The 13,382-nt window shown below is 48.1% G+C and overlaps 2 protein-coding genes and 1 long non-coding RNA gene across 9 annotated transcripts; 2 read left to right on the top strand and 1 right to left on the bottom strand.

Annotated features, from left to right (window-relative positions):
• The first annotated feature begins 996 nt into the window (after positions 1-996).
• Positions 997-6,696, top strand: cant1a (calcium activated nucleotidase 1a). 7 transcript variants are annotated; one of them, XM_078083749.1, is made up of 5 exons: positions 3,525-3,649; positions 3,836-3,948; positions 4,531-5,187; positions 5,597-5,800; positions 5,888-6,696. In XM_078083749.1, the coding sequence occupies exons 3-5, from the start codon at positions 4,554-4,556 to the stop codon at positions 6,256-6,258; spliced, it is 1,209 nt and encodes a 402-aa protein (XP_077939875.1). In that variant the 5' UTR covers positions 3,525-3,649; positions 3,836-3,948; positions 4,531-4,553; the 3' UTR covers positions 6,259-6,696. The 7 variants fall into 7 exon arrangements, with proteins under 7 accessions (XP_077939872.1, XP_040047149.2, XP_077939871.1 ...); XM_078083748.1 differs by having other exon boundaries at positions 3,536-3,653; XM_078083746.1 differs by lacking the exons at positions 3,525-3,649; positions 3,836-3,948 and adding an exon at positions 997-1,204.
• Positions 5,888-9,817, top strand: LOC120827963 (galectin-3-binding protein A). The gene is made up of 6 exons (XM_040191208.2): positions 5,888-6,988; positions 7,235-7,337; positions 7,625-7,831; positions 7,977-8,111; positions 8,185-8,476; positions 8,602-9,817. Exons 2-6 carry the CDS (start codon positions 7,253-7,255, stop codon positions 9,662-9,664), a joined length of 1,782 nt encoding a protein of 593 aa, XP_040047142.2. The 5' UTR covers positions 5,888-6,988; positions 7,235-7,252; the 3' UTR covers positions 9,665-9,817.
• On the bottom strand, positions 6,391-7,791 carry LOC120827968 (uncharacterized). Its single transcript, XR_005713469.2, has 2 exons — positions 7,541-7,791; positions 6,391-7,395 (listed from the first exon to the last, which is right to left on the bottom strand). It is a non-coding gene; the product is annotated as an uncharacterized LOC120827968 (long non-coding RNA).
• Positions 9,818-13,382: the final 3,565 nt, after the last annotated feature.

Raw genomic sequence — 13,382 nt, 5'->3', positions numbered from 1 at the left:
TGTGATGTAGAAGCAGATTTCTTCTGAATTAATGAAAGTTCAGAGTGAAAATACTAAAGGGAATTATTTGCCTTCATTTCAATTGAAATTCTTTCAGTGCATTGTTCACCAACAACTCAACAACTTTATGAATTCCAAACTGGAGAATTAATGTCCCCACGGAGTGCTGTTTGATGGGAAATTCGAGAATCGTTTAAAGTGTAAAGCATACCTAACATTTAGTGTACTGTAAACCAAGAGAAAAAACAATCTTTAAACAATGTAAACTGTCACTGCTCAGACTTTGGCACAAAGGACAAAGGTACGGTTGGTCTTATTCTCCCTCTGGTTGCTCCTTTAACAGAGTATCTCATTCTATTTCAAAAGACAAAGGTTTCATTGGCTTACTCATCATCTTCTGACGACATCCAGGCCGTTCTTTAGTTTGGGCAATCGGACCGAGACGTACTCGATCAGATTAAGCCGGAAACAACATAAGGGGAAGTTAACTATTCCCCTCACACACCGTTCCACACGTAGAAAAGTACACGTGCAAATAAGTATTAAAAAAGACACCGTTCCTAACAAAGCAAATTTCTTAGCAAACTAGTAAATCTTTATTAGTAACCTGCGTTTTCTGCTATCGTTAAAAACAAGAGCATGGATTATTGTTAACCTCTGTAGCTATTTATTTTTTAATAACTACTTTATTTTTTTCACTGATCAGATGGTGCATTAATTATTCCTTCTTCAGTTTGTATCTATAGAAGTTTAGTTAAATCGGATGATATCTGATGCATCATCTACGTGGTAATATATAATATATTAATACATTCTAGTCCTTGATTTAGTGAAGTATTCTGTTACATTTACATTATGTATCTTCAAGTAAAAAGATTCACCCCATTTACATTTTCTATTTAGCCTGTCTACTTCAGTCACACACATCACAGACACACAAAAAGAGACAACTCGATTTCCGCAGTTTATTTTTCAGCCGTTAACAAATATTCCGACGGCACCTGAACGCACCGTTCGGCAATCCCTCTCCCACCCCGCCGCGCGCTCGCGGTGCACGCTGCTGCCGTCGTCATCAGCTGATACAGGAAGTAATGAGTGGTCGTCCGGTGAACGGGGAGCGCAGGTGAAGCAGCCGAAGAAGGAGCCGAATAATGACATGTGAGCTCCAACCGCCAGCGGGACCGTGAGCGGAACATCTAACGCGGTGAGTGAGAGGCCGCGGGAGAAGGTTTCGCGTCGTCCCTGAACGCAGCAGCCAATTGTGACGGCATCTGCGTTAACCTCTGCGCTCACGAGCTAACGCTTACATGCAAACACACACACACACACACACACACACACACACACACTTGCAGATATGATGTTTGGGCGTGTGTACGCGTGATAAGAAGACAGAGAGAAAACTCAACCCTCTACTATGTTTAATAAAGTAACTCGCGGTATTTTAGTTATTTCTCTCACTGCTGTTTATGAATTAAGGGCCGCCGGCGAGATTCCCCCCAGCCTCCTGCAGACTAAATGATAAATACTCAAATATCGCTGTAGCTGATCAATGCCTAATACGGTGCCTTGTCTGTGGATGTAACCACCTACTATCGAGTCCTCATTCAGATGCACATCTGTTGGGTTGTGCCTTGACATGCAGAGGCTCCGGGAGTGTGACTGACAGCAAGAAGTGTTTTTGATTTATAGGCCCGACGCGGTGTCCTTGATCTGTTGCCTCTGAAGACCACCTCCCCAGATGTCCTCCTCTCATGGAGGCACAGAGTTTTCTTATCAGAGGAAAGCCGCAGGTTTATTTTTGAGAAGGTCAGGACCAGGTCAGGACCTAGGTCTAGGTCGGGTCGAGGTCGGGACCAGGTGAACGTAGGTCTGGGCAGGACAACTGCCAACTCAATCTGTGAATCATAGCTTCTCAGTGAAAAACAACCCAGAGAATCACTCAACTGGACCATTTTCCACGCTTTCTCACAACCACCAGGATAATGTCACCGTGGTCTTTCGGTGATTTGTCATTATTTTATTGATAGAAGTTGATTTTATATGAAACCCTTTTGAGATTTCCCTCCAGACCGTCGCGCATTGATGAATTATTAACTTGTGAAAGAAACCCCTTCTGTTTCTTGACTGAAGCTCAGAACGTGTTGAACCGGTTATTAACCAACTTAACCGCGTCGTGAAGCTGTGTGTTATCGAAATGATCTCTGGCCTCAGTCCAGTTTTCAGAGCGCCGATCGCCTCCCAGGAACACCTCCGTTATGCAGCACCACAGCAACCTTCTTCCTTTGAAAAGAAAACAGGACTTCCGTCCCCTCAACTACCTCTCCCTCACCTCCCGGGGGCCTATCAGGCCCCCCCTTGGGGTTGCAACGATGAACGGAGCCCGCGGACGCATTGTGTTGGCTTGCCCCTTTGGACTCGAGCGTAATCCTCAGTCTAGTCAAAGTTCACGAGCGCTGCAGCAATCGTTAGTCCGCCGGTTTGCTCTGCAAGTGATCGGTGAGCAGCCGGCGCTCGGGAAGGCTCTAGTCAGAGGACGTTGACGGGGATCGGATGGCGCACAGTGAGCCCTCCGGCAGGAGGAGACGACGGGGTAAGCCCTCTGTTGGCCGCTTTTTTTTTCTTCTTCTTCTTCGTCTTCTTCTTCGTGGATTTGGAGCAAAACAGCCCTTGAAGCCATTGAGCATCAGCCACTGGGTGGTGTATCCCGGGGGCCGGCCTGAGGGTGCAGGGCCCAGATGGTTCCGCCACAATGGGCTGCTGTTTGGCTCCAGCACTGTTTTGCCCCCCCCCTCTTAATGAAAGAGTCTTTCAGCCTCCTTTTCGGAGAAATGCAGCCACGTTCAGGCCGCAGGCGTGTGAAAGCTGCCGAGGCAGATTCGACAGTTCCCTGGGGTTTGTGGGTAGTAAATGTTTGCTTCATCAATAATCGGCACTAAGAAATACAGTTTCTTGTGTTTTTAAAAGGAACTTTTGAGCTCTTTCCGCCTGCGCTGTCACATCCTTCTGTTCAAAGCATCTGCACCACTTCGCAACTTCTTTGCTTATCTACGATGCGTCAGCGAAAATGAATGAAGGTCCATTAAAGGCAGAGTTGGTAGACTATTTCAAAAACGGGGTTTGATATTTTGTTGACATTCTCTGTTAACTTGACTAACACTACTAGCTTAACCTTCTGAAACCCAGGTGGCCTCTTAAAAGGGACTTTAGTTTAGTTCTGCTCACTCGGAATTAAACCTGTAAAATGTCAAAACGGTGAAGTAATTTTGCTTTATAGGTTACTGTAATGAAGAATAGATGATCCGAGTGGCTGCTGATGGCTTCCGTATCGTTTTATAACTAATATATAACTAATAGGGACTTTGTCACGTGCTGGATTCTATGAGCTGTGTATTTCCTGATTTACCTGTTCACATAAGCCCTCCCCTTTTCTGTCACTGTTACTGGGCTCCTCCCAACATCCACGTTGACACGGTGGCCTCTCACCTATCCCGCGTCAGGCCTGCTTCCTGCTTCCCGTCGAGTGACGTCCAACATTGGATACTGTCACTGATACCACATACTGTCACTTGTATCGGAGGCTGGATGAGCGATCGGCCTGCCAGCGGGACCACAGATCCGACCGGCAAACGCCGTCTGTTAATGGCGAGTATGTGAGTCGCATTAGATCCGGTTTTATTATCTACACGTCAAGTTGTAGGCCGGGTCAAAGTTTTGTTTGAACAAGTTTTCTGAGGACATTTGAGATCATTTTGAAGATTTGTCACAAGTTTGTCTTGTAGTTCACCTTTCGTCTTTTGGGGTTGACCTTTTCCTTCTACCTGAAACTCTCCAGCTTTACAGAGCTGCTGCGTCCATACGGTCCAAGTGTTACCGGGATGAAGAATCTAGTAGAACCTGAATGGTGACTGCGTGTGAGGAAATAATTAAACCATTACTACTGAAAAAGCAAGTCATATTCTTTCTCTCGCAGATTCAATTCTTTGAATTGAGAGGAAATAAAACAAGGTCATACACTCATGCGTAGTATAACCAGAAGTCAATGTCGCTAAATGTTAGCTGATGTTAGCACACTTTAGGCAGACGTTGCTCTACAACAGAGCATATCGGGCCTGTTTGCTGACTTTATGACTCTTCTACAGTTAAGAATCATAAGGCGATTATTGCCACGTGTGTTACACATACAGGGTTTTGTCTTGGTGACTGATATAAGATAAAGTGAAATAACGTTCGTTACGTTCATATATGTCCATGGTTATAAACCACTGTGCATATATCTTGGGGGTGTAATGTCAGCGGAGGACTCAGACTTGGTTTATGAGGCCAACTGATGAGGGGAAGTGATGCCGCCGTTTGAGGATTTACATTGTCCTGTCGGTTGCTGTTCAACAAACGCCACACAGTCTCGCGTTCACGGTGAAAAGTAAACGAAAGGCAAGAAAAGGCTGTAATCAGTTTATCCACGAATGAACTTCTTTTTAGCTGTTGTTTCTAAGTGGACTCCTCGTCTCTCTCCGCTTTTCCCCGCAGCTCGTTCCGGGCCTCCGTCCTCCATGCCTGCTCCCTCAGGCGGGGCTTCGCCGGAGAAGAATGAGCCTGTGAACAATCTGCTCATCTCTGTCGGAGGCCTCCCCATGTTGGCGTCCATGGCCAACACCACCGACCCCCGCTTCCGCCTCAAATGGAAACCCATCGTGGCGGTGGTCTTCTTCCTGGCGACCTTCCTGGCGCTCTTCATGCACCAGCGCTCCGTCTCCGGCGACCCGCGCGGCTGGAGGGCCGGTCGCGCTGACGCCCGGCCGCCCGCCCCCCGTTACAACGACACCTACCCGCTCAGCCCGCCGGAGCGCACGCCGCAAGGCGCCCGCTACCGCATCGGAGTCATCGCCGACCTGGACAAGAAGTCTCGCCGGAACCAGACGCTGTCGTGGTTCAGCTACATGCGGCGGGGGCATCTGTCGGTGTCCCCCAGCGGGGACACGGTGGCGGTGGAGTGGGACGCGGAGAGGGTGGTGCTGGAGAGCGGCCTGTCGGAGAAGGGGCGGGGCATGGAGCTGTCCGAGCTGGTCGCGTTCAACGGGAAGCTGTACAGCGTCGACGACAGGACGGGCGTAGTCTACCACATCGACGGGGACAAGATTGTGCCCTGGGTCATCTTGGCCGACGGCGACGGCAGCGTGGCCAAAGGTCGGCATTCCTCGACCTTGCGCGTGCTTTTTGAGACTGAGAGAGATCTGTTCCGATGTTGTGTGAATAACTGTTTGAGGCCTTTAAAGGTCATCCAATAATTCAGAAAAAAGGCGAATTCGATACAATCCAAACTCTCCAAAAGGGGACATGTGATGTCTGTCCATGTCATGACCACATAGTCTTCTGCTGTTTGGACATCACTTGACTTTGTATTTGAAGTGTTTATAGTACAAGCTAAACCTTAAAACCGTAATGTTCTGTTGCTCATCACTCTTAACAATCTAATATTAAAACATAATCATATTTCCGACACGTCTTTTTAACTGAAATTCAGTTTTTTTGCTTGTCATGGAGTATGTTTTTTTTTTGTGTGTGTGTGCGTGGTTAATTGCTATTCTCCCCATAGGGTTCAAAGCGGAGTGGATGGCGGTGAAGGACCAACACCTGTACGTCGGCGGTCTGGGGAAAGAGTGGACCACCACTGAGGGCGAGTTTGTCAACAACAACCCGAGCTGGGTGAAAGTACTGGGCTTCAGAGGGGACGTGCAACACGAGGACTGGGTTCCCATCTACAAATCTCTCAAGGCCGCTGCAGGGTTGGAGCCTCCAGGTGAGGATGTACATCTGCTCTCTCCCTCGCTTCCCCCTTTTTCCTTTCTCTTTGTTTTTAATCGCGCGCTGTGTCCGTCTGCAACAGGGTATCTCATCCACGAGTCAGCGGCGTGGAGCGACGTCCTGCAGCGCTGGTTCTTCCTCCCCCGGCGCGCCAGCAAGGAACGCTACGAGGAGATGGCGGACGAGCGCCGCGGCACCAACCTCGCCCTCAGCTGCTCGGCGGATTTCCGCGACATCCTGGTGAGCCGCGTGGGTCCGCTTAACCCCACCCACGGGTTCTCCTCCTTCAAGTTCGTCCCCAACACGGACGACCAGATCGTCGTGGCCCTCAAGTCGGAGGAAGACGGCGAAAGGGTCGCCACGTACATCACGGCCTTCACGCTCAAAGGACGCATCCTGATGCCTGAGACCCTGATCGGGGACGTGAAGTACGAGGGCCTGGAGTTCATATGAACTTGGAGGCTCGCTGTGTTGACACTGCACTGTCTTTTTTTTTTTTTTCCCCCGTTGAACTTACTGCACTCGCTGCTTCCGCGTCGAGGCAAAGATTCCACGGATCGACATAAACAATGTCAGCGGGTCCGTAGTCCGTCTCCTCACCGGCACAGATGTGGCCCTCGACAGTACTGCAGCGTTTCTCATGATGAATGTACACAAGATCGATTGGTCGGACTGTGATTTATTTTCTCAAAGCATTCAAGTGCGTGCACATACTGTACATTCTCAAAAGGTTTGTTTGTCCCTTTTTGCTCCATGTTAAACATCATTCTGTACACACCGATTTCACTAAAAAAAACTAAAAGGCTGTTATTCTTCACCCATGTTATTTGAAGGACAATGAGTGCTATACTTGTTTGAGTTTGATGACTGAGTAAAATAGCTTGATTCCTATTTTCTGACTCTTGTCGTTTAAGTCATGTGACTTTGTTTAAGGGACTAATTCAACAAAACCTTCCCCTCAAACAAGTAGGGGCCGGCCACTAAACCAACAAGTGTTGCGCAACACCCTGATTTACTGCTTAATGTGAAACGAAACTTTGGGAAAGCAGCGGGAAAGCAGCGGGAATAAAGAAGTGAAACCTGTTTTCAGCCAGACTTTATAAGGAGAGACATTGAAGACACACACTTCACTTCAAGAGAGAAGCACATTTGGACGACGTCACTTTAAACCAGTGAGGAGAAGGTAAATTGAGGATTTAGTACATTTAGCCTTTTAGGTTTTGTCTTTAACTTTTAATGCAAACATAATGTACGATTAAAACAAAACCGCTAACATAAATTGTATTCCCTCTTAATGAATTGTTTAGCATGTATTAAGAACAAGAACAAAACCACGTTTCTACTGTTGTTCCTTTTCAAAACCATAAAAGGCAAACATTTGAGTTATAAAGTGCTGCATATTTCTTCTTTGTTTCGTCGTCTGCATCAGACACTGGGGGGGCTGAAAATGCTCGTACACCGAAACCTACTTGCTCTGTGGCTTCTGCTACTTCTCCATGTGTCTGGAAGCGCAGCCAGATTTAACCTCTTTGGTGAGTCATCCAAAGCGTCTCATTCGTGTGAAGATAACACAATTCCCACATGTTTTACCTTGAAATAAAATGCATGCAAAGGATACAGTCATAATATACTAGTTTCATTGTGTATGTGCAATCCAGGAAATGCCTTTCATAGTTTTCAATGTGTGTGTGCGTATGTGTGTATATATAATCTATGCGGACCCCCGCTCACTCACACATTCCGTCGATTATCCAGATGTTTGCACAACCTCTCTGCTGTCACGGCCTCGGTTTAACATGGCGATCCTGTTGTCCTACAGCCCACAAAAAGAACCCCGTGCCGCGGGAAGGCGACGTGAGGCTGTTTGGCGGCGGTGTCGCCGACGGCCGCGTGGAGGTCTACCACGAGGGTCAGTGGGGAACGGTGTGCGACGACGGCTGGGACCTGGCCGAGGCCCAGGTGGTCTGTCGTCAGCTCCGCTTCCCCGGAGCTCGCTCAGTTGTCATTGGGAAGGACTACGGCACAGGTGCGCTGTACTTCCACGTATCGACCACCAGAGGGCAGTGACATTGTTGTAATGAGGAGCCTTGGGTTTGAACGAACGTCACAAACCAAGGCCACGAGGTCACTGTTTTAATGCGTGAGTGTGGTTCCCTCTCTCATTCCTACAGCGCCCGGACCTATTTGGCTGGACGATCTCAAATGTCAAGGCACGGAGAACTACGTCTCCATGTGCGCTTTCAAAAGCTGGGGGACGACCGACTGCAGCCACAAAGAGGACGTTGGAGTCATTTGTGAATCGAGCGGTACGTATGAAACTCTCTTCGGGACCCTCTCTCCCTCTATCCAAATGTTTACCCCGTTGCCTTGTGGTTCCAGGCTCAAACGCGACCGACGGTAATTCGACGTACTCGCTGGACCACAGCATCAGTCTGTCTGATGAGCGCGGCCAGATCTTTGACAGCGGGAGCGGCTGCGACTTCTCCATCTCGGTCATGACTGCCACCGGAAACACGGAGGAGGACGGCACGCCGGAGATGGCCAGCACAACGGTTTGCGCCCACAAAGCGATCCTCTCCCAATTCCCCCTCTTCAATGCCTCGGAGGGGACCGCCGGCATCACGGTCGACATCAGCCCGGCTTGCCAGCCGAACTTCTCCTCCTTCATCAGGTTTGAACTGAACTACAATGGTTTTAAGTTGCACAATTCTTGTTAACATCACCCAGGTGTGTAGTGAGCATGGAAATGGGACGCACGATCACTTGAATATAATCGACCCTCTTCAATTTCATTAGGTACATTTACACCCGCAAGATGGAGGTGACCTACTCCTCTGTGCAGTGCCTCCACTGGCTGGCTTCTAAGTTCGGGGTGAAGCAGCTGATGGAGGACACAGGCCGTCTGTTCACTCAAATCCTCCCAGAGGACGCCTCGTTCCACACGCAGGTGTCCCTGTACGAATATGCAGTGGAGACGGGGGACATTGTTCTCCAGGAGAACTGTATTCAGTATCTGGCCTGGAACTACCAAAATCTGACAAGTTCCCCGGCTTGGACCCAACTCTCCGTCCAGCTCCTCGGAGCCCTTCTACTGCGCTCCGACCTGGTGGTGCCAGATGAATATTTTCTGCTTTGGAATGTGGAGAGCTGGATCAGAGAGAAGGGCGCCTCGATCAGTTCGGAGGCCCAGGTCGACCTGTTGAAGCGCATTCGTTTCCCCATGATCCCCGCCGAGGAACTCTACAACCTGGAGCCCAACTCTTCCCTCTACGCCACTCATGAGGCTATGTATCAGAAGAACCTCTTGAAAGCCTTCCAGTTTAATGTTCTGCTCTTCAGCAACCTGAAATCCAACCCAAAGTTCGACAAGGACGACGACGATTACCGCCCGAGGATCTACACCGCCGAACCGTGGAGCACCACTATGACTCGCACCCAAAACCGCCGGATGCATTACAATCAATACGATCGTTACAATCAATACAATCAATACAATCAATTCAATCAATACAATCCTTCCTCCAAGGTAATCACCACACCTGTCCACAACAGCCTGATCTTCAAGAACAACAAGATCCAGTGGGAGGCAAATGTGTTCAACAACCAACAGGAATGTTCAAACCGAGGCGTGACATGTGAGTCGTTCCCTTCAGCGAGGCTGGCGCCTCAAAGCAGTCTGACTGAATGGCGCCACATCCTCTTTCGTAATCGTCTCCTGCTGATGTGTCAAGGCACGTACATCTTTCAGGTGCAGGACTTCAAGAACAACATGGCTGTGAACGGGAGCCGGGTTCCTGCTTATCCTTGTCCCGATGACCAGTACACCCACCAGTTTGTGGTCAGACCGGAGTATGTCTGATCCAAAAGCTCAGCCGGGCTCAATATATTCTGGTTCTTTTGTCTTTGCTTCATAAATCTTGAATCTCCTGGCTGTGATTTGATTCATATGAATTTTCATTGACTGCTTTGTATTTTTAACGGCAAATAAATAAAGCAACATCAAGAAAGCAAAGCATTCTTCTCAGCGTCTGTCTGTTCCTAACGTCATGTTCATCCAGATGTGGCACACACAAAATGGCGAATAGGGCCACGTGAAATTGATCCTCAGACTGATTAACAGCCTGCTGGACACGGACCGGGGTTGTGCTCCCTCCTGAGCTTTATCTGTATCGGCTGTCATGATCTCAGCAATTTTGCTGCAGAAGCTGCCCAAAGAAGATGAGTTAATATGCATTCAGCAATTTTTCATTTTACTGAAAAACAGGAAAGAAATATTACATATTTGTGAAGGAGAAAAAAAGTGCACTGCAGTTCGGAATTTACTCGCTTCAACGTTTGTTAAATGAGGCCAAACAGCAGTTACAATACTTAGCAGAAAACCGACCACAAAAAGTAAGAAGTGAAATGTTCAAAATAAAGTCTTCCTGTCGCTGCTGGTTTCCCTGCAACTGCACGACAAAGCTTCAGTATTGTATCTCGCTGAAATAATTCAATTTCGGTTAATCATGGATGTAAAAAGTCCCATTCATTGAAAAAACTTTCCCTCCAAATGTAAAAAGCAAACTTCAAACACATCGGCTTCTATCAACATTATGAGGCATAACGGGTTATGGATGATATCAGTTTCCTCTTTGTGAATCACGCTTGTGTCTTCAAGTCCCGGCACACGACTGGCAGGCGAGTGTTTCATGCCTGGACAGCTGGGTTCAACGGTGACTCTGTGGTTTCTGAGAAGTGTGATGACTGTGGGCTTACCAAAGGATTTTATGATAAAAAAGATGACTGGTCAAAAGCCTCGGGAGTTTATTTCACTATCTCCGCGTGCAAAAACGACTCCTCCACATGCAATCGTGGGTCAGGACTCTGCAGACTCACAGCCAGAGGGGGGGAGAGTGCTGCAGAGGAATGAATCACAAGTAAGCCCGTGCCAGGTTACCTTCACCATGCGATGTCTCCACTCAGACGGAAAGAGGGAAAGTCATCACTTGTTTTCCCCGCCAGGAACATCTGGCTGTTATCTTTTATTATTGTGTAATTTTAGCACACAAATAATTGCCCCACACGGCACGACAGGCTGTGTTTGTCTGGGTTGCCCTGATTTTTTTTCATTCAATTTGGCGGGTTCTCCAGCATCAGCAGGCAGCCATTTTTGAAAATCAAAGGCCTTATAAGCCAATGCTTTGCTTCCTTTCCTGAGAAAAATCCCAGACACACAAAGTGAATAAGTGGGTGTTGAACGTGGTGTATTGTCTGGTGCATGAAGAGAGCCTGGTGGAGTTTAAAGTCCCAGCGAGTCCTGTCCAGTGTTACCACATCCTTCTGCTTCTGTTCTGTGAGGTATTGCACAAGGAAACTAGATATTAACTAAAGGAGGAATATATTTATGCATGAAAAGTTACACATTCACTGTGATAGCATTTATTGTTTTGTTTAAAATCATAATGGCAATAATAAGCAAAGATCTTTGGATTTTAAAATAAATATACAAATAAATAAATGATTGCCTTGGATAAATAATGAATTCTGTGGTGGAAATTGCCCAAGTCATTCCATAGCATTGTAGAGGAAACAACAATCAGTTTTTGTTACCACATGACTTTTTTGCAAAAAAGTGAGAGTCCCGGTACATTCAATGATTTCTCTGACGGGCAACATTTCCACATTTCCACAACCGCTGACCAGATTTTGCGTGCGTTTGCCGGCCGACTCATGGTGAATCACTACGACATCGTGACCCCTTACACGCACACAGCGCGGACCATTTGACCTCAGAGTCTCCGGTCCCACTTGTGCTTTTCAGCCCTGAGGTGAATTGACCACAGCTGATTCATCCTCTCACATTGTCACTAACAAAATCGGAATAGCCGCGCACCTGGAAAAAGATGTGGGTTACATCACAACGGGGGATGGCAGAGAGGAAGGGGGGGGGGGCGGTCGAAGGAGCCATTGGTCGGGTCATGAGATGTGTGCAGGCACTATGGGGCCGAGGAGGTGGGAGTAGGAGGATGTGGGTCACTGCCACAGCGCCCACCAGTTCCCGCAATGAGACCCTCTTTTTTTCCATCCTACCGGGCACCTCCTTTTGAGAGTATTCCTGGCCTTGCAAGCCTATAATTTAGGGGATATACGGCCATTCCTGAGCCCCTTTTGGAGTTTGTAGTGGCTGCAAAGAACACAGGGGGGGGCTTGCTTACGTTGCAATTCTTGGACAAATCTGCCCTCTCTCAACAAATTAAAACCAAATGTTGATACAGTAACCCAGATCTTAACTGCCGAATAGAACTTTGTCCTAGAGGGGGGAGTTGCAGTGTGGGAAATAGCTCGTGCTGTGAGGTCATCAGAAATATGTTCAGGAGCCGGGGGACACGGCGATCTGAGCGCAGGCCGCCACACCGGGCAGGATCTCAGTGCAAAGGAAGCCGATTGTTTGGACAGGGGAGGGGGGAGAATGCGTCTGCTGTTCCTCGGACGCTTTTTTCTGGCAAACGGTGGAAAGAGACGCCAGACGCATTTCTTCTCATATACCGCCTCGGATGTGTCACTTCTTGTTTTAATGTGTCTTACTTCCTGTCCCACCCCTAACGACTGTGTTGTTGTCATTGTTCCGTCTCCTGTATCTGTTAAACTTACGCTCGGCTTACGAGTCACACCAGGGTTGCAAAACTTTGGGCAATTTGGGAATTTTCCTTATCGGACTGACGCCGTCCTCGCTCCCAAAGGGAATGAATGCTCTCACTCTCTTTCCCGGACAGCTTTCACACAGAAGTCAAGTGGGCTAAGCCGCACGGCAAGAAGGCGTAGAAGAGTGGAAATATTTGCCGGAGAGCGGCCGGAAGACCGGCTTTCAACGGGCCAAAATATGATGTCAGGGAGGAAGCCACAGAAGACACAGTCCTCTCTCGCGCTCCCTCTTGAGTCCTCGGCATTACTCAGCACCGGCTCCAATCATCAAACACGCCACGCCCTCGCCGCCATCGCTCCTTGTTCTAAGCCAGAATCAACACGTGAGGCACAAAACTCTCGAGATTCTGAGGTCCTTTTGCAGCGGCAAACTTTCCAGCTAAGGAGCCATCTATTTTTTGTTGTTGTGCATGAGTGAGGGATGAGGAACCACTCAAGAATTTGACTGTTGCCTAATGTTTATTTCACCTAAGAGCAGAGGGGGCTTGGGCAGCATATGGTTAGGGGAATTGCCCCAGGTTGAATCTATTAAATTCAGGGGGATGATGTCACTACTCTGCCCTCCCCCTCCAGCTCTCTCCTAATTCCATGATCCGAAACCAACAGTGTTTCACAGTTACTGAAAATGACCCTGGCTGCATGAGGCCGGACGATTACTCGACAGGACTCGCGCCATCATCCAAAAAACGTTCAAATGAATGTCAACAGAGACGTTGAAATGAGCAATGTTTCAATGGTGAGAACTGTTTTAGTCACCGCTCTCACGGCAAGATGTTCTGCCTCTATTTTCAATGAATGATGTCCAAATTCACCACTACACCGACTACATGCTCAGCATCAAACAGGAGAAAAAACATGGCTGGTGGCAAGCTGGGGAACAATATAGATATATAGAT

Source organism: Gasterosteus aculeatus, chromosome 11 (assembly GCF_964276395.1).
Source record: "Gasterosteus aculeatus chromosome 11, fGasAcu3.hap1.1, whole genome shotgun sequence".
Taxonomy (NCBI): domain Eukaryota; kingdom Metazoa; phylum Chordata; class Actinopteri; order Perciformes; family Gasterosteidae; genus Gasterosteus; species Gasterosteus aculeatus.
The sequence above is the reverse complement of the archived record's forward strand: the minus strand, read 5'-3'. Positions and strand labels throughout refer to the sequence as shown.